Below are 27519 nucleotides of genomic sequence, written 5' to 3'. Positions count from 1 at the left end.
GCTTCTTATCCATTTTGTTCTCAATCTATATAATAAATATATAACATATAGATGGATAACAAAATGTATAAGAATCCCCTGTGATTGTACAGTATTGAAAAAATTTCATAAACACCAAACAAATAACAAAACTATCTGTCATATTGTAAATTAAACTGTTATAACCAAGAAACTAAAAGCACTTTAAACCAAAAAATATTAGTTTCAAAGTCGAAAGTTTATGTGACTTTCTATAGCATTTTTTAAAATTTAGACAAACCTAATTCTGCCCATATATATTTTTGCACTTTGTTTTCACTGCAAATTACTGTCGGATTCCCCTCACCTTGTACCGTTAACCAAGAATTGGTTTTCCTCCATCTGTGTAAAACGAGTGTATGTGTGACGGAAGTCAGTAAATAAATGCGTGGCTCCCATTCTTGCAAATACTTTAAAATAGTTAGCGAGACAATATTGCAGGAGCGACCTTTCAGTAAAAACTTAATAAGTTTAACTGAAAAAATATATATCTTGTCCGGTACCATTTTCTGTGCCATATGTCTGTATAATATAAGTTTTTATGTGCTTTCGACCACACGTACCCTACCTGTTTATTTAAGAAAGAAGTATAACAATTAGGCTTATACAGTAGTTTTGAGTTACCTCTACGCATTACTTTAGGAGTGTAAAACGTATTTACATTCATGAATGCGTAATTGTACGCCTGCATGATTTTAAACTTTAATGTGTATTTGGTAAAATTTAATGAGTATTTACGCTGATACGCACCTTATCTGGAGCTCTGTGCATATAAAGTACATATATATACAATATATGTTATATGAATATGAAGAAAATTATACAATCCAGAGATATTATCAACAGCTGATGACAGGCACCCAATATATAAATAAGCTAGATGGTAACCAGAACCCAATTTACAACCCATGAGGGTATCCCATCTATTAAGAAATGCGGCAACCCTAGATGCGGTACCTGCACCTATATCAAGGAAGGACAAAATCCAGCTTAATTAAATCAGGAAAGGAAATCCATGCCACTTCCTGATGAACTGCAGATCGAAAATTTAATTTACTGTGTCATTTGCCCAACTTGCATAGAATATTCTACATTGGACAGACCAGTAAATTAAATGCACATGTTCATGTCCACAAGCAGCAAATCAAAGATCAAAGTGTCTGTAATACACCATGCTGTGAACATTTTGCCAAATGCGGAAATAGGAAATTTATATCAATTATTCCCTTTTAATAAACTTCTGAATAACAATGAAAATCTTTGTTTAGCAAAGGCAGATTATTTCATCAAACTTTTTAAACCAAAACTTAATCGTAAATAGTTTTTCAGTGCATTTATTCTATGTACATTAGTACATATACTTCGTACTATTGTTTTGGCACAGCAAGTGCATGATTTTAGTGAAAAATCTGTACACAAAAAGTGGTACAAAATATGTACTGAATTTTGAATTTAAATATGGTTTTGATACACCTATAAATATATAATTTTATGCTGAGAGATATTTTCACGAATTCCATAAGTGGTAATAAAACGGAATTATCTCATGAATATAGCATCTAATGCCTCGTTCACATGGATGCGCATTAAATTTTACTTCGCATCAAATTTGATGCGAAGTAAAATAATGCGCATTAAATTAATTCGAATTAAATAGCGTTCACACAGCGATAATATTTTTAATGCGAAGTAAACTTAATGCGCATTAAATTCGTATGCATCTCTATTGAAGGGTGCGCGAAATAATAGAATAGACTATGTTATTGAAAATTATTTTTATAGATATTTTAATGAATATTGTGTAGATACAGGATTCTTTGTTCAAAATGCTATGTAGGCCTACATGTAGTATACTACATGTTTACAATTTACATACATAACTGATCTACACATAAGGAGTTTTTTGTCGTGTTTATTTATATATTCCCAAGAAATTACTTGTTATTTCCTCTGACAACCAGCATTCAATCTAGACAATATATTGTTTCTTCATGGGCCCAATTTTAAAACTTTGGAACGTCTTTTTCACCATTCCGCTGACTACTGTAGTGACATAATTTTTAATTACTAATACTTATTATAAGTCTACTATGACGTCATATGGCATAAAAATTAACAATGAGCGGCATATTTGTTTTAAAAAATGTAAAAAAGAAAATCATATTATGATAATCACAGTATTTTAAAACATTTTTGTCGTATTTAAAAACAATTCCTTCCACATGTATTACTCAGTATGCCTATGCAGAGCACATATTTACGTCTGATATTATCTAATGACATGCTGTTTATACATGTTTTTAGTGATTATTATCATTTTACTTAGTTTTTCGTACAAAACTAACATTAATATATATAGTTGACCATGGGTATAATGCATGTGACCCAAATTGGCCATTACGCATGCGTCTACATTTAATTTGAATTAGCTTCGCTTAGCGTTCACACGGAGCTAATGCGAAGTAAATTTAATTCGCATTAAATCACGACGTCAATTTTAATTCAAAGTAAACTAATGCGCATTAAAATCTCCGTGTGAACGCGGTTCAGATTTAATTCGCATTAACTTACGTTTAATGCGAATTAAATTCTTTGTGTGAACGAGGCATTAGTTTACCTATTTCATTGTTGTTGAGACCATAAAATATTTCATCATTTCTAATTCTATAATCATTATATACATTGCATTTGCAAGAACAAAGGAAATTCGGGTGATCACAGTTGTTGATGCAATCATAACTTGCAATTAAAGTGATACTAGATTTTTCATCCATTGTACCAACATAACATTAGAAAAATAAGATTTTTAAAAAAGTTTTAAAGTAATAAAAATTGACCTTTTCATCCTCATAAATACAATGTCTAGATATAGCATACAGTTACAAAATATATATATCCAAGATTGCTTGTAATTTGTTTCCCTTTTTATGAAATGAAATTCAAAAGATGTCAATTAGCAATGACAATGATGGCTCATACCATTTGACCTATTGCTGAACACTTTGTCTAAGATCAGCCAAGCGTGTTGGAAGTCCAACAGTAGGAAATTGACATGTTTTGCAATCAGAACATTAGGCCTCTATCAATGGATTTCAAACTGAGTGAATCAGCTATTAGACTGAATGTATAGGGCTAGATCTATACAATTTTTCATTTCGCATGAATTTTAATGTACAGGTGTGACAGCATAAAGGGGGTTGAAAAAGTGCAATTTTGTGTACAGTCTATACATATCACATCTCTATTCTGTATTGCTTATAGGAGTTATGAGATTGATCACTGTTCGTTATCTTCACCTTTCATGTATAACCATTACAAAATTATGAAGTATCACATAGAGCTCAAAATGCATAAACAATACATGGATCCTGTTAGTATATCATTGCAAGAGGTCTATTAAAAGTTTACGTCTAAGTCCACATACTAAAGGCATTGAAAAACAATCAATTACATTTACTCAGCCTTAGGTGATAATCTAGAATGATTATGGGTGAGTTTGGGTTTTGTAAAGACTAAAACCCATCTGGACTAATAGGATTTTTTCTTTTGTTACCCTGAATTAATCCTTTGAGATTCCCTGACCATCCCTTTACTTGCCAAGACTCTACCAATGACAATGCCACAAGCTCTTGACCATACCTTCTATCCCCTGTCAGCCCCTAACTACCCCGGCCCCTGTTATATTGCTCTGGGATTTATACAAACATTTTATCTTCATGATAAATAAAAACAAGATGTGTTTGTGAAACACAAATGCCCCCGATAATGGCCAATTCCGAAAATGGCCAAGGTCACAAGGACAAATATCTTGGTACCAGTAGAAAGATCTTGTCACAAGAAATGCTCATGTACAATATGAAAGCTCTAATATTTACCATTTAGAAGTTTTGACCAATGTAATTTTTTTTAAAGTAGGTCATATGTCAAGGTCAAAAGGTTTAGTACCCATGGAAAGGTCTTGTCACAAGGAATACTTGTGTGAAATATCAAAGCTCTATCACTTACTGTTCAAAAGTTATGAGCAAGGTTAAAGTTTTCAAGAAGTAGGTCAAACTCCAAGCTCAAGGTCATAGGGTCAAAAATGTTGGTACCCACGGAAAGGTCTTGTCACAAGGAATACTCATGTGAAATATCAAAGCTCTATCATTTACTGTTCAAAAGTTATTAGCAAGGTTAAAGTTTCAGACAGAATGACAGAATTACAGAATGACAGACAGGACAAAAATAATATGCCCCCCCCGATCTTTGATCTCGGGGGCATAAAAACGTTGATGCAAAAATTTGGCTTTTCTGGTTCTCTGGTTCTAAAGAGTGAAGATTTCTTGATCACCAAACTCTATTTCTCAATTATCTCCCTTTGAACAGGGAAACAAACTTTAAATTTCTTTCATCCATTATTAGATACAGTACTTTGTGATAATTTTGGTTGAAATTGGCTGATTGATTCTGGGGAAGAAGTATGTGATAATTTTGGTTGAAATTGGCTGATTGATTCTGGGGAAGAAGTAAAGACTGTGAAAAGTTAACGATGCTGTTAATTTTACAGTGGGTGTATAAACTCTAAAGGCCGTTTAACTTTTAACTTGGCAAATTTTCATCATAAAATCTCACTTGGTCAAATCAAAATATGTGTGATTTAACATATATTTTCATTAAATACACAGGACATGTATTATATACACAGCTTTCTTACTTGTGTTTAGTGAATCAGGGTGAACAAACTGATATCTGGCCTCAAACCCTGTACTGTTTTTGGAGTTTCTTCGTGATATAAATCTGATTTCCAGTTGGTTTTCTGCTAGAATAGGACCTGGAAATTGTCTCCCACAGTGCTTTACAGAATAATTGTCTCTTAAACCTCTGCCAGTGTGAAATATCTCAAGAAAGTCGTTGTTTTCACATCTGAAAAAAAAAAGACAACTTAAACATAGTGCTCACATGATTTATCTTTTATGAGACGACTCTTACACCAGGATATGCTGAAATTGAAGCTCTTATTTCAGCCCACACAATTAAACACCTTTATATGGTCAACTGCATGAATGCTTGTACATTAAAAAATAATTTCATTTTTGAAAATACATGAGGGTATGAACTGCGACACTTCCTGCCTTCAGCATGTTAGTGCTTCATGAAAGGTATGCCGGCATAAAGTGTGCATTCATTAAGATGTGTTTGTTTTGTTTTTTGTTTATTGATTAGTAATTTTCTGTCCAAGTTCATTTTGCATTTAGTTCTCCAGTTTCACATATTTTGTTTCATTTGTAATTAACATCATATGACACCTTTAGAAAGCTCACATGACTGGAAACCTTCTTGGAATACCAGCTCTTTTCTATACCCATGCAGAGTTGGGGAAGGTAGGAAGGCTCGCATACTTTTTAATTCATTAGCCATTTTAGTAGCGATATGCTTGAGAACTAAATGACAAGAAAAACGCTCACCTGAGTCACCATGGTTGTGCTATTCTTCAGAGAATTTTAAAAAGATTTTTTTACCTTCTTTATTCCAAAAATAATTTTAACATCATATCATGACCCCACCCTAGCCCCATGGGATCATGACTTAACCATGCAGACGTAAATTCACACAATAAAGGATGCTTCATTATCAATACTACTAACACGGCCTTACTGTTCTGGAGAAGAAATTTTTAAAAAGATTTTTTCACTGACATCTAATCTCAGAATAATCCAGCACTGCCACATTTGTTTTATTAAGGAATGAAAGTAATTTTTCCTCATTTTATAAAATATAAAGTAAGTTGGGGCAGTTTTACGCATTATAAGCCCATAAACAAGCGTTTTATAAAAAAGCGTAAACTAGCTGTCCCAAATTACTTAATATTGTATAAAATGAGGAAAAATTACTTTCATTTCTTATAATCTAATTTAGTAAATAGGATTTAATATTATTTGACGAATAATTCTAAAGAAAATATTCATTTTATATGATACGAACCAATATTGACGTATTGTGACATCATTATTTATAAGGATGTCATATAGCGGCACTAAACAGCAACTTTGTTTATACACTTGGTGAGTAGAATAAACTATGATACTGATCGAATAAATCATGGATTTCTTTTTCTTCTCAATGAAATGAAATAAATTAGCCATCATCACGATAATCCAGTCAGGCATCTCTACAAAGAAATTTGTTCGCCCCTGGCAAAATTTATGTGTCTCGGGCAGTCTTGCACGGTTATTTCCAACACTCGCCTATTTATTATATATGATGCAACATTATGAAATTCATACTATTGGTTTATATGATATGAATGCCTTTAATTTGAATGACAAAAGCACAAGTGCAAAGTCACACTTGCGTGAATGCATGTGTTTTTCTTTCAATTCTATGGCACTAAAATAAAATGGCCACAACATTCTCATAAAAGACTGCAATAAAATGAAATTTATACTGTAGGCTTACAATATCAATGCCTAATGAATGATGTAAACAAATTTATACTGTAGGCTTACAATATCAATGCCTAATGAATGACGTAAACAAATTTATACTGTAGGCTTACAATATCAATGCCTAATGAATGACGTAAACAAATTTATACTGTAGGCTTACAATATCAATGCCTAATGAATGATGTAAACAAAAAATGCAGAATCAAATTCATGTGCACAAGAATGTACATACAGTGTATTTCTTAACATCTAAAATCAAGTATTTGTTTACAACATCTGAAATTCAATATTCTTAATTATTATTTACAAATAATGTATATCTTGTACATAATGAATGGGAAATAAATAATTAACATGTATGATTTAACTATTGATTGATATGCACTATATTCAATTCACAGCCAAATTCATCATACTGCAACATTTTTCACATCACAAAAGGTGGCAGCTAGCTTAAGGAGGTACTCTACATTGTCATAATGGCCGACTTCCTTTTAAAACATGGATGAAAATATATATAATTATATCAGCAATATTTTTCGATTCATTTCAAATATCATTGCCTAGCTGAGTAGGTCAGTTGGTTAGCATGTTGACTGCAGAACTGTAGATTGCGCTCGGATGAGTCCAGCAGGGTTTTAAAAAAAAATTCAGAATGCTTTCTACTAAAACCGCATCTTTTGACTAAATAAAATAAATTTGAAAGTTTTCAATTTCAAAATATTGTTGCACATATCCTCCTCTTTACATCCATATCAAATTTCTCTGGTGTAGCATATACCTCGATCCTTTATTAGAATTAACCGCATTTCTTGATTATCTCCCTTTGGAAATGGCATGGCCCTTCATTCGAACAAAGGAGTTTGGTTGAAATTGTTCTACTGTTTCTTGAGAAATTGAATATGTGAAGAGTTAACAAATGACGGACAGACGACTGACAAATTTTGATCAGAAATATCTTGAGTTTGTAGTAATAAAGTAAACAATGATCTACATACGCTGTGTCTTTATCACCCAAAAAGAAGGTATAAAATGAGATAAGGATCTGCTCCCCTGCCTCTGGACGGAATATAAATCTGCAGTTGGTGTTGTCTGGGTACCGTACAGGGTGATGTGGTGAATTAAATGTTCCTGATTTTGTGGATTTGCTAGCATACAAGTATGTACACTTCCCTTCTTCTACATTCTCTCCTGGAATACCATAATCTACAATTTCAAATGATACAAGGTTTCAACTTTCTTTCCATTTTCTTCCTGCAATATGTCCTCAGAACTGAAAGAAAAATAAGAAGCTCATGGCTTAACCATCACCTGAGCATCACAGAATACACACACACACACATAAAACTGATTAGAAGTGCTGCAGATTGATAATACAAGAGTGCTTATTTAAATTTGATTTCATACATACAGTATTTTACTATTCATATTTTATTCAAAAACACATTTTTCTTAAGCTCTGTCTTGGTTTTTACTTATTATATGTTTCATTTTATTCAATTCACTACCCTTTAATGCAGAGTTTCTTAAAGTTTTGAGACTTGGTCATGATACAGTAATTTTATAATGATTTAGAAAATGGAAACGATACTGAGCTAACATACAGTAATAATTTGTATCGACACTTTCACTTAATAATTAAACAGAATACATCTTCACACAATTATTGGTTGACTTCAGCTATTAGGAAGAAAATATATACATGTAAATCTTCACAATATTTATTGCAATTTTATTGAAGCTTTCATGAAATATATATTTAGTTGTGTGAATAAGAAAATCATGTTCTGAAAAATATATTCACAATACTGCCTATAAAAATATGATTTTCCAGGAAATGTATAGTAAAACATAGAAGTGTACAAACATGTATAATGGTATCATACTGTATGTGTGATAGTCCTGAATTCAAACCAGGAGATTGGCCTTCAAAATGCTGGAGATAGTTGGTCCTTTTATAGATCGAGATTTTTTATCGACAAATTTTTTATATAAGAATTGAAGTAATCAAAACAGCAGTTTTCAATCCCAATTCTTACTTTTTGAAATTGGCCCAGTGGTTCTTGAGAAATCTTTGAAAGTACCATCTATTTTTTCAAAATAGCAGACTCTCTTATTACTTCCAGAATACCATTTTTCTTCAAATTTTACATACAGTCAAACCTCATAATCTCAAATGATGGGGCCGAGAAAAAAACTTTGAGGTATTTGAGGTTGCAAGATATTGAGGTTAAAATACATAAAGAAAATGTAGTTTGTAGTTTACTATCCATCTTTTCAATATCGAGAAGTTCTTGATCTTTCAAAGTGAAATTTGGGTCCTGTTTAACATATTCCATTATTTTTCACTCATGATATTTTGAAGTGGTGGTTGTACATTTAAATACATATTGTCGTCTTTTAGGGGGAGACAATTTATTGGTCAGTTTTAACCCTACACCTTGGGAGAAGATAATTAATTGATTTTAAATGACAACAGGATATCTGTAAAATGTCATGTAATTTTGAAAAGTTTGTTTTGACATGACTGTGCGATAGTAATTTTGAGAATATAATTTAGAAGCAAGCCAATAGGTAAAATACGAAGGAAAACGTGTCAAAACAATCCCAGGATGTTGTGATTGAAGGTACAATTCTGGTTACTATAAAATCTGAATTATAATGGTCAAACCTATTATTTCTGGATTTAATTCAACTTTTGACCAGAGGTAAGCAACTCCTTCGGCGGCATGTTTACCACTTAAAATATGCGACGGTTCCACTTATAAATTGTTAATTCCTGTTTATTGGTTTAATAAATTGATGTTGATTTAGGTTTATTTCACTTATATCATAAACTGGTATCTAACATAACAAGTTTAGAAATCAAAGAAGTAGACAAATCTTAAGCAACATGCAGTCACACCTCAACGGAAAATGATAATGGACGTCCAACAGATAACAAAATTGTCAAATTTCCTTTGCGTTTCTCGTCAGTTTTTCTTTCAGCCAATAATTGCATTCCTTGTCTGGTGAAGTGCAGTCTATCCGGCAGAAAGTTTTAAGCATGTTCAAAACTTGAAACAGATACCACCGGACTATGGAGTTCGCTTAGTGTACCAGGTAGCTACATATGTATGTGTTGTTATGCATTTCTATCAGAAGTCATGCGTTTCTTTTCCTGTACTTGTCCAGTTCGCATCCGTTAATGTCTTGTGGATATGAGTCACGACCAGACTACTACCGGACATGCAGCGGGTCAACCGACGATGTAATGAACACCTGCTGCATGTTTACAGACGAGAAATGCATGAAACTGGCAAACTTTAATCTTTTTATATTTCAAACATTCATCTGTTTTATCATTCACTTGTTTCATGAGTTTTTAACGTCATATACGCGGCAGTACACTTCTATCTAACTAAAATCAGACTTCTTAGACCAGCGCCGTATACTCTGCGTAAGATGTGGCATAGCCCGACTAGGAGTCATGTTCATGTTAACTTTATGTGTAACTTGTTATGGCAAAGCAATTGTACCAAATATCAAATGAATATCTGTAAGCACAACCCAAAACAGTCCAGAAAACTGATAATTCGATGCTATTTTTCTAAGTCCAAGGGCCATAACGAAGTGAACAACAGGTACTGTGAGCAATGCTCACTAAGAATACCCCCCGCTTACCCCAATCTCCCAAAGGGTGTTGGTAATAGGTAAAACTTCAGTATTATGATCCAAAAGGTATCTAGGAACACAGCATCTCCATGCGATGAAAAAAGCCATTAAAGAATTTAAATGGAAACCATATTGCTACTTCGATGTCCAGTGCGTGTCAGTGACCTTTGACCTTTTGACCCCAAAATCGATAGGGAACATCTTCATCCCATGGGTAGTCCATATGTACGATATGGTGACTGTAGGTGGAAAGGATAACGCTTTAGAGCCCGGAAACCATATTGCTACTTCAATGTCCAGTGCACTTGACCTTTGACCTTTTGACCCCAAAATCGATAGGGAACATCTTCATCCCATGGGTAGTCCATATATATGATATGGTGATGGTAGGTGGAAAGGATAATGCTTTAGAGCCCGGAAACCATTGCGTCTACAGACAGACGGATGGACAGACAGACGGACAACCCGATTCCAGTATACCCCCCCCCCCCCCACAACTTGTTGCGGGGGGTATAAAAATCAACGGACCAAAATGAAATTCGAACTTGATCTGTAACTTATTATGGCAAAGCAACGTACCAAATATCAAATAAATATCTGCAAGAACAGAGAAAAAAGTGCGGAAAACTGGACTGACAGACAAACGGATGGACAGAGCGCAAACCTAAAGTCCCCTTCGACTTCGTCAGTAGGGGACTAATTATCACATGCGTGTAGTGTTCGCCATAGATTGTTAGATGACGTCGTCTGAGCGTTATTTGTAATAAACACAAATACCTGCATCGATATATCACATGACGTAAGTCTTTCTGCTTTGTTGTTTATATAACATTCAGTATAATAAAACAAATATTGCATGTAGTTGAGGGTTGGAAAAAGTGTAATGAATGGGTTCGATCACAGGGAGTACCGAGTGTGACATAGTGCATACAAATTAACTTATACCATGTAGCTGCTAAAGTCACGTAAACCCGACCTACAGGGTGTATCAAAATTAATACGGACTATTTCATATAAACTCAAATAATCTCGATTATTTACAGTTTTGTCCACAATGCCATCATTTAACAGTTGATCAAAATACAGCCACCTTTGAGGATTTTGACGACATAATGATTCTATATTAAAAACCAAACCCAAACAGAAATACGGAAAAATGGAACCGAACCCGACCTGAACAACACAACCCGCGGTTTTCGGTTATTTCGGGTACCCGTTGCAGCCCTAGTAGATTGATTTTTGACCTTTTGACCTGAAAAACATTAGGGTCCTCTTCTTTTCATAACCAACCCACATATGAAATATCATTATGATCAAGTGATTAGTTCTTAAGATATTGAGCGACCGACCGACAGGTGCAAACCAATATGCCTCTCTTCTTCGAAGGGGGGCATAAAAAGAGGGAAGGGGTTTAGCAAAGGATTGTAATATATTTTGATAAGGTCCAATATTTTATGGATTCCGTTATGCTAAAGGTGTTGATGTATTCAATATTTATGATTTCAATTATAACAATACTCATCAAGGTTTATCATAAATCGATGTAAGAAGTAAAATATTTTAAATCAACAGTGATTTTTTTGTTGGTCTTTTATGTTTATATAACGTTATTGTAAATATTTCATGTGAATTAAATCGAGATTATGACCCACCGTCAATCGTGGTCAGATTCTGCACGGATTCTGAAGCGAGATGCTGAAAAATTCTGGCCGGCTCCCAGGCGAAATTGATTTTTACATTTCATTTTACAACCCAATGCCTGCTCATTATATTTCCACTCAGAACTCATTTAATTTAATTAACCCCAAATCCTGGTTGGTAATGCGTATGTTTGACGCCCGTAAACCTTCTTAAAAGTGAGAGAATATGAAACTGCCTGATTTTGACCAGAAAAATGTTGGAAAACCCTGTCTCTTACGGGCAGAAAATTTCGTACAGGAGGTTATTGCATTGTTAAGTTTGTCACATATGTATACATATCGTATACACATGTGCATCTTCATAATATCAGTGTAGCTAAATCTAGTCAATTTGGTTGCATGTATAAATTGACTTTTTATCAAAATTATGAGAGGAACAAAATATGCTATAAATATTAATCTGCTTTTACGTAGTCTAGAATGTAAATATTTAACTTGAAGATGCTGATGTTTATTTAGTCTTTCTCTCTGTTGTGCTTTCAAACTGGATTTATAGAATTTAATGGCAATGTGTTACAATTTCTTTGACACTGTACCTATAAATTAGCTTTTTTATTTTTGCAGTTACTTACTACATGCATTATCCAATAAAATGAAAGCATTCACCACAAAAAGGCTTTACAGGACTTTCACAAATTTGGTGGAGACTTCAACTTAATATAACTATGCTACAATTGTATGTGCTCAGCTACGTGCAAGATATTTATAATTATTGAAGAAGAAATTAAAGAGCAAATGCTAAATTCATATAGCAAAGCCCTGGACATGAACCTTCCACTCATGAGCTTCAGCAGAGCTATGAACATGGACCTCCCACTCAGGAGCTATAGCAAAGCCCTGGATATGAACCTCCTACTCGGGAGCTGTAGTAAAGCCATGAACCTCCTACTTAGGCGCTATAGTAAAGCTCTGAACATCCCACTCAGGAGCTATAGTAAAGCCCTGAACATAAACATCCCACTCAGGAACTAAAGAAAATTCCTAGACATGAACATCCCACTCAGGAGCTGTAGCAAAACCCTGGACATGAACTTCACCCAGGGGCTATAGCAAAGTGCTGGACATGAACCTCCCACTCAGAAGCTATGAGTTTACCAATTTTATTTCCCTGCCAATTATAACTACATAACCAATTTTGCAGGGTGGGTTCAAGGACACTGAAAGTGTGTCCAATGTAAAGGAGGTTATGTGTGTTTTGAACAGGTATGGAACACCTCTTTTATCAATGATAAAAGTGTTGATGAAAACAGTCCATACTTTGCTGTGACTGTACACAACAGAGTTCGTACATCTCAACATCATTTTTTCAAGCACTTTTCACTGTCTGTATTAATTCTAGTTGGTAAAGGCCAAATAGAATGGAGAGCAACATGATTTAAAACAAATGTCTCCCCAGCTTCCCAAATTGAAAGTGCTCCAAACTAAAACCCCTCCCCTTAATGTACTGCATGGTGTGGAGAAGAAGGCATGAGCAGTAACATAGACATTATGAACTGCACTTTGTGCATTGAAGAAATAGATGGAATAAAGATTCAACATTGATATGAACAATGACATTTTTGTATATGATACAAAAATAATGACTGTTATGCTGAAATACCAGTAGGAAAGTGAAGATACCCTTGTACATGAAAAAAGCTATAAAACTCTCCTCTTTGATCCACTGTAAATTGTACGAATATATTAGATCCCTGGTCAGAACAATGTGAACATAATTACATGATAATGAAGTATTGCACAAAATTTCAAGGCTATCCAATAATGGAGGAGAAGTGATGGATGATGGAGGAGAAGTGTTTACAATCTATTTTACAACCTCCATCCCTCTTACATTCACTATAACCTCTAAAAACAATTGGATTTTCCTGTCCCAACAATATGCATTTCAAGTTTTAAGTCTATCCGATAAGCCATACAGGAGAAGCATTCACAAGATTTTGTGATGGACAGATGGGCGTCCTGACAGACAGACAGAAAATACAAAACAAGAGGCCCATGGGCCACATCGCTCACCTGAGTCACCTTGGCCCATATCTGAAGACTTTCCATATATATTTGCATGTAAAACCTTAGTCCCTATTATGGCCCAAACTACCCTTTGCAAACTTGAATCTACACTATGTCAGAAAGCTTTCATGTAAATGTCAACTTCTTTGGCCCAATGGTTCTTGAGAAGAAGATTTTTAAAGCTTTTTCCTATATTTGTATGTAAAACTTTGACCCCCCCCCACTTGTGGCCCCATCCTACACCCCCCCCCCCCCCCCCCCAGGGGATATGATTTGAACAAACTTGAATCTGCACTATGTCAGAAAGTTTTCTTGTAAATATCAGCTTTTCTGACTCAGTGGTTATTGAGAAAAAGATTTTAACTATATATTTGTATGTAAAACTTTGATCCCCCTTGTGGCCCCATCCTACCCCCGGGGGCCATGATTTGAACAAACTTGAATCTGCACCATGTCAGAAAGTTTTCATGTAAAAATCAGCTTTTCTGGCTCAGTGGTTCTTGGGAAAAAGAGTTTTCCTATATATTTGTATGTAAAACTTTGATCCCCTATTGTGGCCCCATCCAACCCCCAGAGCCCATGATTTGAACAAACTTGAATCTGCATTATGTCAGGAAGCTTTCATGTAAATCTCAGCTTTTCTGGCCTAGTGGTTCTTGAGAAGAAGATTTTTAAAGTTTTTCCCTATATATTTGTTTGTAAAACTTTGATCCCCCCTTGTGGCCCCATCCTACCCCCGGGGGCCATGATTTGAACAAACTTGAATCTGCACTATGTCAGAAAGTTTTCATGTAAAAATCAGCTTTTCTGGCTCAGTGGTTCTTGAGAAGATTTTTAAAGATTTTTCTTATATATTTGTATGTAAAACTTTGATCCCCTATTGTGGCCCCATCCAACCCCCGGGGCCCATGATTTGAACAAACTTGAATCTGCATTATGTCAGGAAGCTTTCATGTAAATCTCAGCTTTTCTGGCCTAGTGGTTCTTGAGAAGATTTTTAAAGTTTTTCCCTAAATATTTGTATGTAAAACTTTGATCCCTCCTTGTGGCCCCATCCTACCCCCGGGGGCCATGATTTGAACAAACTTGAATCTGCAATATGTCAGGAAGCTTTCAGGCAAATTTCAGCTTTTCTGGCCCAGTGGTTCTTGAGAAGAAGATTTTTAAATGACCCCACCCTATTTTTGTGATTATCTCCCCTTTGAAAGGGGCATGGCCCTTCATTTGAAAAAACTTGAAAGCCCTTCACCTAAGGATGCTTTTGGCCATGTTTGGTTGAAATTGGCCCAGTGGTTCATGAGAAGAAGATGAAAATGTGAAAAGTTTACAGACAGACGGACAGACAGACAGACGGACGCCGGACAAAATGTGATCAGAAAAGCTCACTTGAGCCTTCGGCTCAGGTGAGCTAAAAATACATCTCCCTGTGGAAGAGGGGAGACATAATTTCATGGATTGAATGAGTAAACCTACATTGATATTAATTTTGGCTGTATGCTTTATATCCCTGTTATTTTTTAATGCATCAGTACTTTACCTGATATAAATTCATAATAAGCACTAAAGCCCCTGCCTTCTCTGGCATTGTCTGTGTTGAATAACAGGACCAATCTGGACTTTTTACTACTAGTGTCAGGTGGTAGATAAGGTCCACAATATCGTTCCTTAAACACCCTGGTGTCCAGTCTTCCTTCTTCATCCACTGCCACATACCCCAAATTACAGCTAAAAATCAAACAAGAGGCCCATGTAAAGAATATACCCCAACTTACAGCTAAAATTCAAATTTAAAAAACAAGCATTCTAACAAATGGACATAATTCAAGAACATAAATTCAATGTTGTTTAACCTTGAACTGTTACCTAGAATATTGGTAACAAATTACCATGTTTATCAGTATCGAATTAGTTTCATGTTTCGTTGTTCATAGAGCTGACACTTGTAGTTTTTATTAGGAATGAAATAGTGTTATTCAGAAGTCTATAATTTTTAAATGTAGTTCATAAACATGTAATATACATGTATCATAAATGTTACATAGTAAAATTGGGTTTGATACTATTACTTATGATTACTTTTACAATTTGATTACTATTACGTCATCATGTGACGTTCCATTTGCCTAGTTAGATGCAGTTCAAAAAGCATCAAATCTGGGTCACTGTTTTTGCAAAATATACATGGGGAAAATAATCATTCATATGCAACACAAAACAATACAAGATTTTAATTAAGAAATGAAGCTAATTTTGACCTATGTTATACAGTATTATCTAACTTGGTGCAGTTTACGAGGATATTTTAAGAAGCGTAAACTAGCTGCACCAAGTTCAAATTTAGCTTCAGGATTCGCTTAGCAACATTCTGATGAGGTGTCAACAGTGAAGGAAGCCATCTTGATTATTTGCATAACTGGAGCATGTACTTTTAGTAAAACAATAACGCCCCATTGGAGTTATAAAGGTGGTAATTTCACAACTGTCTGAATCAAGTGGTATTTGGTAAAAGCCACTGGACGCATCTAACTTTGAGAAATATTGTGCTCCTGTAAGCATCCAGATTTAGTAACATATAGTGTTCTCTCTTTACTGCATCATTCAGCCTCTTTAAATCTATTATTATTCTTTATTGCTGAAGACATATGTCTTATGTTTACAAAAATAATAAACAAGTTAACAATTGTATAGTATGGCATGGCATGACATTATATGGTATGTTACACAATACTGATGTGAATTTATAGACAGAGAATGCTACATAAGTAAATCATTACGTGAATTAAAGGCACAGTAAAGATATTTCCCCAAATTACACAACTCTTTGAAATTTTTTACACTTAATAATTGTATAAGTTTAAAAACAGATGGGTTTTTCCAATAATACTTCTTGATATATTTCCTGCGCAATTCAATAAAGTAAGGGCATTTTAAAATGAAATGAAATTCATCCTCAATATCTAAATTACAAATTAAGTTTACAATAGCGGTTATTTCTTGCTACATTAAAATGACGTCCACTCTCAATGGCAAGATTATGCGAAGACATTCTAATTCTACTAATATGTTTTTTATAAACATGTGGTATATAGCCTTCATCAAGTAAAATTGCAATGAAAAATAGTCATAAATGTACATATAAATTTTACATCTTGGTGAGGAGTTGATTTGTTCAACAATACTCTGCACAAAAATATCAGAAATTCTTTGCTTAATTATTGGGAAATAAGTATTACAATATACGCCATTATATTCTTGATTACACCAAATATGACCCAAACCTATATCAAATAGTTTGTTTTTTATATGGATAGCCCAATTAATCACACGATTTCCACCCTTGTCTGCTTCTTCACGTAAACTTTTGTAACATGTTTTCAAAATACAATTTTCACTTTGTAATAATTTAAACCAAAATTTAAAAATTCTAAACCAGCGAACAATGTTCATGGGCAGTCTACCTGTTTCTACATACACCATAGCATTATTTGTAATCAACACATATTCATACGTCTCCATTTTTCTTGACAACAGGAACCATTGGTGAACACCAGTCTCCAGTCTGTCGGTTTCTCCACTTTCTCTATGATTCCTTCACTCTCCAGACGAAGGAGCTCAGCTTCTACTTTGGGCAATAAGGGGAATGCAACCCTTCGAGCTGTAGTAAGGCAATGCGGTTTACAATCTCTTTTGAGTGTCATTTTTACCGGGTCACACTTAGGGCTGGGTATCATTTGGAAAATTTTGATACGATACATATTGCAATACAGAGAGACGATATGCGATACATATTGACGATACATGATATGCGATACGTATTGACGATACAATACATTTACACTTAATTTTGAGGATTAAAATGATTAAATAATGACAAAAGTAAAGCTTCACCTATTCTTTTTGTTTCATTTGCATACAGTGTTCACTTGAATTAATCTATCATAAAAGACAATTGTGCATGAAATCATTATCTGCTTTTATCAATATTGTTAACATATTTTTCTCTTCATGACAACAAAGGCATCCACATTCTCTGGCTTTAAACAAACCCTAATTGCTGATACAATATCTCCCGTCTAAGTCTAAGGCAGCAGAGGAAATTATTTTCAGGATGAATTTATAACTTCATTTATTTGTTCATATATTTCTTCATACAAAAAAAATCGCAACTGCAGATCACGTTCGACTCTGATCACTACATACATCATTCATCGTTAGATTTCTCGCCATTTTTCTGACAGTTAGCTTTATGATGTCATCGTAGATGTGTTGTTATTAAATTACTTGTACCACCAGAGCTTACGACCTCTGTTCCACAAACATTACACTTTCGTTTTTTCAAGCTACAAATATGTAATATTTGAAACCTGAGACCACGGCATCGTCACCACGCGCACACTTTTGACACATGTTTGCATAGTATGCAGTCATGGAGCAAATGACATTTAGATAGTTTGTTTGTATATTTTCAATTTATTTGTTAACTCGTTCATGAAATCTCGCTGTAAGATACATTAATAACTACTCTTAATATATTAAACGATACGGGACTCGCTGTATCGGTTATCGTATCGCTAAAAAATACCGATGTATATCGATATATTCATCCAGCCCTATAGTCACACTTGACTAGTCCAAAGCTCCCAAATGGTATATTGGTCTGTACATAATTAACTTTTAGAATCAAGCAGACCCATGGTCCTAGCTGTACATCTTCCTAGCAGGTTACTGTTACCTCTGATGACATGCACAAGAAATTGATAATGTTTGTCTTTATGGGTAGTTTCAGCATTGAACTTCCCTAAACATTGAAGTCTTCCTCCTGGTCCAAAGAGAGGTTCTGCTTTTTTCAGTGCATGGTCCCGGATAATTCAGTTGACAAAAATTACCTTCACTGATTACTGAGGTATCAGCCCCTGTGTCAACTTTGTCACACAGTTTCAGGTTTACGTTCCAGGGCTCGTCATCATCCTTGCAACCGGTCACCGCTCCTAGGAAAAGTGGACCCCCTGCTGCAGGTTAGGTAGCAGCGGCAACATTGCTTCCCTTTGGCGAAACATTTATCTTTGTTGTGTCACAAGCTGCACTTTGAACATCAGCTCCGTTATTGGAACTGGTCTGTGCTGTTGTTTGTACTACGAGGGTGACAATGTTTCTGGGTGGACCACAACGTGTCAGATTCTGTTGTTGACTGATTGTTATGGCTATTACCAGAGCTGTGCTTGTATGGACTCCTTCTATGTGTTTATGGGATAAAGACTGATCCTTAATTTGTGATTTTACCATCTCGCTCTGTCTCGCTCTCTCAATAGCTCCCTCAAGCTTCAAATCTGCTGTGAACTGAAGTTTCTCAGAAAGTTCACGATCTAGAATTCTGTCTCTGTCTATTTTTAAAATCACAATGTTCAGCAATCTCATATAGATTCCCAACGAAAGTTTCAATGTTCTCATCTGGATTCTGTCTACACTGACGAAACTTAACATTCATGAATTATGTTGCGCTTTGGCACAAAATAGTCATCAAATTTCTTGAGAACTGGTGCAAACTTTTTAGCATCCTCTTCATCATCAAATACGAACGATTTAAATACATGTTCGGTCTCTTTACCCATCACATAAAACAAGGTACTTATCTGTATGCCTTCAGCTTCTTGGAATCGTAGAAATCGCTGGAGTTTCAAAGTTGAAGCTTTAATTCCGGTGGATTAAATTGTAATTCCATGATGCTGAACTAACTATAGGTATGTGTAGAATTCCTATATCCTTTTGATCACACTGAAGCATCCCACTTCTGACACCATATTTAATTAGGAAATAAGAGAAAAGTCGTGGGTAAATTCAACACATGCTTTATCTAGTCATTATGATAAACTACAGCATAAAACATGACGTTTATACACAATACTCACATTACCAGTGTTGGATAAAACTAGAACATAAGGGTTGGGTAAACTTAAGCATGTGCTTACACTAAACAGTATCAGCCATCATCAAGCTGTGATATTCTTACTTTTACATTGTATGAATAAAAAGTCCTAGCCTAAAAAATACAAAGAAGCTACATAGCAAGTTTTGGCTTGATATGTGACAGAAAAATGAAAATATAGAAACAGAAAACCCCAAAAGGACAGACGAAGGACGTACAGACATTGCTGTACCTTACCGTAAAGTATCGAGTATTGTGCACAGTTTTTTCCAGAAATTCTTACCCTGAAAGTGGGGGGTGCATACAAGCCATGTGACTAAAAATATCATTCTTTTTTTTACAGGTCTAAGTTCATGTCACCAGTGACGATTTTCACCGTCATAGCTCTTATTATACTTGTTCTATGCAAAATACTGCCGGGTTTTAATCGCATTATTTGTGTGCTAATGCATGTATAGCGATTACAAGCACCTAGACTAAACATTTACGTAATAAATTATTTTGAAAACAAGTGTTTAAAAACAAACTTCATATTTTCTTCGCTGGCTGCCATATTTGTTAAACTTGTGGTTGGCCCGACTAAACTTAGTAAACTAGTACCTATATGACAGTACGGCAGTGAATGGCCGGTAAGTAGGCCTGAAAAGAAATAAATTCATTTTTCTTCATAAGAAGTAGGTACAGTTTCTACTGTCATCTGGCCCAGAAAATAGATGATTTCTGCAGGGGTCCCAAAATCTGGCATTCAAATAAGGAATATATTTTAAACAAATCAAAACTACGTTTAATTTGATTCGAAATTACTTTGTGTTGTATGACAGGAGCGTGAAGTTGGCATAAAATTGACAAAAATGCTAAAATCAATGAAAAATTTCATAAATTCCGGGTGTTTTCCTTTCAGAAAACATACAGCCCATGCGTCGAGCAAATTCATATTCAAATACATTTTTCGTCTTCTCTTAATACACAATATATATTAATTGCATTTTGCTCGACGGATGCATGGGCACACCTTTTCCTAATCAATAATCTGGATCAAATTTAACAGTTATCAAACTCTTTTTGAAAAAAAGGCGGGAAAAACTCTTATTTATGAAGTAATAATGCTATAAAATAAGAAATAACTTTGATTTAAGTTGAGATAGTATACTTGGAATGTATTAAACTTATTCAAAACACAGATCAAGCTTGATTCAGGACACATTTAAATCAGAGAAATTTTTTGGACCTTTTTATGTACACAATTGTACCTTGTTCTTTGTTGTTTATCTAAAATATATTCCTGTTGAAACTGTAGTGGATTAATTTACGAAGAAAGGCTACTTAGAAAAATTGGTAAGTACGGTGTATAATGCGAACATTCAGAGAAAATAAATAAAATCAGAAATATCTGCCTGGTCTTCTGTTTTGTATTCTGAATCGCTGACTTGTTAGTTGTTCTCTATCTGTATCTGTATGGGTACGTCAAAGCTACCAATCCTGGCTTTTCTACTACGGTATTGACACAGGTTGTCGAGGGCGGTCGTGAATGCCCCGACAGTTTTAGCGCACACTATATGGTCTTCAAGCTGGTTCCATTTGATTATGGTGTCCACAAAGAATGAAGATTTGTATTGTTTTGTGTTGGCTGTAGTTGTTTCTAAGCACTTAATATCGGATGGCCCTTATTTGTCTTTGAAATAAAATACTTGTATGTACATGTTGCCGGTGTGTACCTCGCTGTTTACTTAACAATTTACCCAGGTGTGTTTTGTATCTGGCCTGGTACTGTGGATGATTAACGGGAAATGAGGAGACCCTACGCTTGGACATTTAAGATCAAAGACCAAGCAATAATTACGATATGAGAATTTACTGAATTTGTTTAGTAGTGGTGTTCAAATCATTGATTATAGGCCCTAATCGAAAATCAGTCGATTGTTGGCAAATTCTAAGCGCTTGATTATGAAACTTTTATTCCAATTAATAAGATTTTAGATTTTGTTTTCTCAACGACTGTAGTTTTTGAAGAATATTCCTGCCATGACTTGTTTATTTACCTAAAACTTTTGTTTATCGTAATGGCGGCACACATGACAGCGAAAGTATCCATATCCGGGGAATAAAGCATGTTCGCATGCATGGTCAGATAGACATACTTTGATTCAGACATATTTATATAAACAAAGGATCATCCTTCAAAGAGAATCTTGATACGACCAAAGCCATGTGTGTGAATTACGTAGATAAAACCGCTTTCAAAGGCCACTGTTATTCTGCACGTGCGTATCGTGTTTTCAGTTGGTGACAATAAATCTGATATGTTTTTGTTATTTTCAATACAGTATTCTTCTTTCCTTATTTTTCTTTGCTGAATTTTAATTATGCTGGATTACCGTGAGTTAATGATATGTAATTTTGATATACAGGGTTATAACTGAAGCAAATAATATCCGTTTTTGGCGCGTAAACCCTTCTAAAAATCGTATTGACTTTTATAGATGTATAATTAAAGGATATTAAGATAGTAAAAGAATAACAAATACACACAGAAAATATTGATTTACACTCAGTGGGCTCGTGCGCCTGTCTGTGGACCTTGACTTCAGATGTTCAAGATGCAGAGGTACTGCTCGCCCTCTTGACGGCAGGTCGCAGAGTGACATCCAAGTTGGTCTGGACAAGTTGGAGGTTGTAGGCTCCTTCTGCTACCTCAGAGACATGCTTTCTGCAGCTGGTGGCTGTGACCTTGCAGCCACTACACATGTGAAGACTGCCTGGAAAAAGTTTAGGGAGCTGCTACCAGTCCTGACATCACGCCACCTGTCGTATAAGACCTGTGGTCGAGTGTATAACACCTGTGTACGGAGCGCTATGCTCCATGCCAGTGAGACCTGGGCACTGACCAAGCCAAATCTTCATCGCCTACTACGCAATGACAGGGCCATGATAAGACAGATCTGTAACATCAAGCCTGAAGATATCGCCACTGTAAGTTCAACTGAATTGCTGGGGCGGCTTGGCATCGACGACCTCGACCTCATCTTAAGGGAAAGGAGACTCCGCTGGTATGGCCACGTTGTCAGATCCAGCAGTGCAGTCAAGTGCGCTTTAAATATACAAGTTCCTGGGAGATGTAGAGTTGGTCGGCCAATGCTATCTTGGAGAGAGTTGACGGAGAAAGATCGTAGAGAATGGAAGCTCTCAACTGCCGACCCTCAAGACCGGAAAGAATGGAGATCTGAGGTGAGATCTGCCATGCGTGCAGCCAGCCAGATACCTGGAAGGAGGTCCACTAGTGTGGACACTACCCGTGATACTGCACGGAAATAAAAAGGAACCGACAACTCTCTCATCAATAGAAACAGCAAATATAAACGTAGAAAATATTTATTTACACTTTTTCAGTAGTTAAATGACTATAATATAAAATTTCTAGATGCTCAATTTTAATCGAAAATTAGTTATTTACAGTAAACCAATCATCGATTAAGAAATTCTCACTGATTATCATCACTACTGGTTTATATATTTTAATCAAGAGTTGTATAGGCATTTAGCTCAGCATTTGCATAAATATAAAACACTGAGTTAATGCGGTTATTAACGTCCACCATTGTAAAAATTAAATAAATTTACAGATTGTTATCGGTAGTTACGGACACGAAGAATGGTTGAATACTTTTTACTTTTGAATTAAAACAAGTTTTCTTAGAAGATTATCATTAAATGAATAATTATGAAATAAGCACACACACACATATATAGTCGTTATATATTACAGTAAAACTCTGATATAGCGAATTTCTGCGGACATTCTATAAAAATTCGTTATAAGCGTAATTCGCTATACGTTTATAGCGAATTCATAATTCAAATATAACGAATTTGTTATAAAACTGATTTGTTCTACATGTATATCAGTTGTACAAGAAAGCGGAAATTGATATTCTTGCGTTTGTATTGTCTCTAAGAGAACTTAAAGCCTATATATTTTCGAGAAGAAATATTTTGTACAAAAAATATACACATTATTTATATATGATAATTTATCTTGATTGATTATTAAGTCACGCAAGAACATGTCGAGATAAAAAATGTTAACAAAAGTATGCGCAATACATACATGTACAAACAGTCTATTGCAGTTGTCATTTATCGTTGCTTTACACAAATAAAGGAGTGTACGATAAAATAAATGCAATCAAATTTCAAATTTGATTAGCGAGAATAGTAAACAATACCGACAATATATTTGCTAAAGGTATGTGTAAGTATTGCTTTGCGTTAACAACCTTTTATGAAAAAATACAAACAGAAATTTCGTAATAAGTGTGGATCCTTTATGGCAATGGAAAACCATTTTTAAAAATCGCAAGTTTAAAATGAAAAAAATAAATTCGTTATAAAAGGTGATTTTTACGTTCATTTTTAATGCAAGGGGAATAGGAATTTACTTCGTTATATCCGTAAATTCGCTAAATCCGTGTTCGTTATAAACGCAGATTTTTATATAGAATATATAAAGAATTTGCGGGGGAAATTGATTTCACTTCGCTATAGTCGTAATTTCACTATATCCGTGTTCGCTATATTCGAGTTTTACTGTATCTACTATCGATTTGAAACACATTTTATTTAGAAGATATCGATAATTACAGACACAAATATTGCTCAAGTACAGATTGTTGTTTTTTTTTAAAATAAAGAACATTAGGCTCAATATTTGCATAATCATAAATCACTAGTTTAATGTAATTTGTAATGTCCACCATCGTAAAAATAAAATAAATTTACCGATTGTTATCGGTAGTTACGGACACGAATAATGCTTGAATACAAATTTTTGAATTCATCCTGCGGAATTTCAGTTTAATTTCAGAAATTCACACACTCATTCTGTCATTTTTTTTAATGTGCACAATACACAGGACTAAGGTTTTTTCAGATATTTTTTTTTCAAAGTGGAGGGGGTGCGCATTATACACAAGTGCGCACAATACACAATACGTTACGGTAATACAGCCCCTCTAAAGACAGGTTTATAAAAATTGACTCGTTTTCAGCAGTCACTTTGAATGTTTTGAATTTTGGTCATTTTCATAAGTTTATCAATTTATACGCCATCTTTAATTACCATTACTTCCCAAGTTTTGTTGAGATTGGACAACAGTGAAAAATTGATAAGTTTTCGGTAACCATTTTGAAAATTTTCAGTTCAGCATTTCATTCCCCACCCTCAACTACTCCGGCCTACATGCCAAAATTTGTTGAGATCTGACAACATTGAAAAATTAATGCATTGCATGGGCAGGGCTCACCCAAAAAGTTAAGTTTTATTGTACCCTCAACAGTACATGAAATGCTGGAAATGCCTTTTAAAAGTATTTTCAAGACACCCTAGAAAAAATTTGGGCCAAGATTCTATGGAGCGCCAAATTAACATAAACTCAAATAATTGAAGATATCTTCAATTATTTGAAGATATCATCAATTCATTTGATGCGCGCAACAATTTAATTAAAGATCTCTTCAAATAATTAATGATATCTTCAATTCTGAATTATTGCGCGCATTAAATGAATTGATGATAGCATTAATTCTTCTGTTGAATTGATGCGCGCTTTAATTGAATTAATGATCTCTTCAAATGAATTGATATCAACAATTGAATTGATGCCCGCTACAATTCAATTGAAGAGAGCAATAATTGATATAATGCGCGCATTAAATCAATTGATGAGAGCAATAATTGAATTGATGCGCACATTAATTCATTTGATGAGAGCAATAATGGATTTAATGCGCGCATTAATTCAATTATTGCTCTCTTCAATTGAATTAATGATATCTTTAATTCATTTGAAGAGAGCAATAATTCTTTTAGAGAGAGCAACTAAATAATTAAAAATATCTTCAATTCAACATATCCACAATTGAATTAATGATTTCTTTAATTGAATTGCTGCTCTCTTTAAAAGAATTGATGCGCGCATTAATTCCTTATACAAAAGCATTGTAAATAATTAAAGATATCTTCAATTGAATTAAAGAGATCATCAAATTATTTATACCGAGCTCTAAATCAATTATTGCGAGCAATCCCATATTTCTACGAAATTAATGCTCTCATCAATTGAATTGAAGAGAGCAATAATTGAATTAATGTGCGCATCAAATCTATTATTGCTCTCATTAATTCAATTGATGCTCTCATCAATTGAATTGAAGAGAGCAATAATTGAATTAATGCGCGCATTAAATCAATTATTGCTCTCATTAATTCAATTGATGAGAGCAATAATTGAATTGAAGCGTGCATTAATTCATTTGATGAGAGCAATAATTGATTTAATGCGAGCATTAATTCAATTAAAGAGAGCAATAATTGAATTGATGATATCTTCAAATAATTGAAGATATCTTCAATTATTTGAGTTTATGTTAATTTGGCGCTCCATAGGATTCCTCTACATTAAAGTTTTGTTCAGAAATATGACACATTTTTGACAGCAACTTTGTAAATTTCCAGTTCACCATTTTATTTCCCTTCCTCAACTATCCCAACATTCCAAATTTTGTTGAGATCGAAAATGTAAAAAAATTGATGCATTTTTGGTAGCCATTATGAAAATGGTGGACAATTTGAAAATTTCATGACCAGTTCACCAATTTATTTGCCATCCTCAACTATCCATACTCACCAAATCTTGTTGAGATTGGATTTGAAAAATTTACATGTTTTTGGTGGCATTTTGAAAATGTTGGACATTTTGAGAATTTCGAATCCAGTTCACCAGTCTATTTGCCATTGACCTCAGCTACCCCGTACATACCAAATTTTGTTGAAATCGGATTAGAAAATTTTTACATTTTGGTGGCATTTTGAAAGTTGAAGATTGCATTTTTATTTGCCATCCTCAACTACCCCTACATACCAAATTTCATTGAGATCAGAATACATTTTTGGCAGACATTTATTAAATGGCGGACATTTTGAATATTTCGAATTTACTTTTTATATATTCACCATGCTCAACTATCCCTACATATACCAAATCTCAATGACAATGGACAATATAAAAGTATATAAATTGTGTTTTGATTACAATTATCCCATAGACTTCTATAGTAAAAATTTGAAACCCCACCCTTTTGATACTTCAAAAATATACTTTCCTTTCCACATATTGCAAAACTTTAAAGTTAAAGGATATCCTTTATAAATATAGGCCTGCCATACCATAAAATATTGTGAACTTGCACCTATAACCATTTCCGAGATTCAATCTGGACAGGAAAGAAGGAGATAGAATAAAGAGACCTGAGCAAAAACAATAAGTCTCCAAACTTTGTTTGGGAGACTTATAAAATAAATGTATATGTGACAATTCGTTGTGGACGGATGACAGACAAAAGGTTACTTGAGCATAGGCTTCAGGTTAGTGAACTTAAAAAGAAAATGAACTTACTCTGGCATGCTGCCAGGAATGGAGAAGTCAGTGAATTTGACTTTAACCTTTTCTAGTCTTTCTTGATTGTATAAACCATCAATATAATAAACACACGTAATGTTGACTGGAAATTTTCGTGGATAGCCTGGAGACTTGATGGTACCATTTCTGGAATTATTGCTGATAATCCGCATATCACAGGCTGTACAGAAAAAGAAGACATACTGTATGTGTATATATCTAATGCAATAAAGGACAATTTTGCTTTATCAATAAATCATGTGCTATATAATATTATGTATTCTACATGTAGATGTTATTGACTGCATATCATAAATGAATGAAACATATGTACACAA

At 34.4% G+C, this 27519-nt stretch overlaps 1 protein-coding gene across 5 annotated transcripts in view; it reads right to left on the bottom strand.

Annotated features, from left to right (window-relative positions):
* LOC125676008 (cubilin-like) overlaps positions 1-27519 on the bottom strand; it is a 144387-nt gene that overhangs the window by 57367 nt on the left and 59501 nt on the right. For 4 of the 5 annotated variants that reach the window (XM_048913885.2, XM_056158084.1, XM_056158081.1 and 1 more), the window contains 4 exons: positions 27179-27362; positions 15342-15529; positions 7442-7649; positions 4712-4920 (listed from right to left, as the gene is read on the bottom strand). In XM_048913885.2, coding sequence (XP_048769842.1) covers positions 4712-4920; positions 7442-7649; positions 15342-15529; positions 27179-27362 — 789 coding nt within the window. The remainder of the gene's footprint in view (positions 1-4711; positions 4921-7441; positions 7650-15341; positions 15530-27178; positions 27363-27519) is intronic. The other variant, XM_056158082.1, reaches the window with a different exon arrangement.

This window comes from Ostrea edulis, chromosome 3, assembly GCF_947568905.1.
Source record: "Ostrea edulis chromosome 3, xbOstEdul1.1, whole genome shotgun sequence".
Lineage (NCBI taxonomy): Eukaryota > Metazoa > Mollusca > Bivalvia > Ostreida > Ostreidae > Ostrea > Ostrea edulis.
The sequence above is the reverse complement of the archived record's forward strand: the minus strand, read 5'-3'. Positions and strand labels throughout refer to the sequence as shown.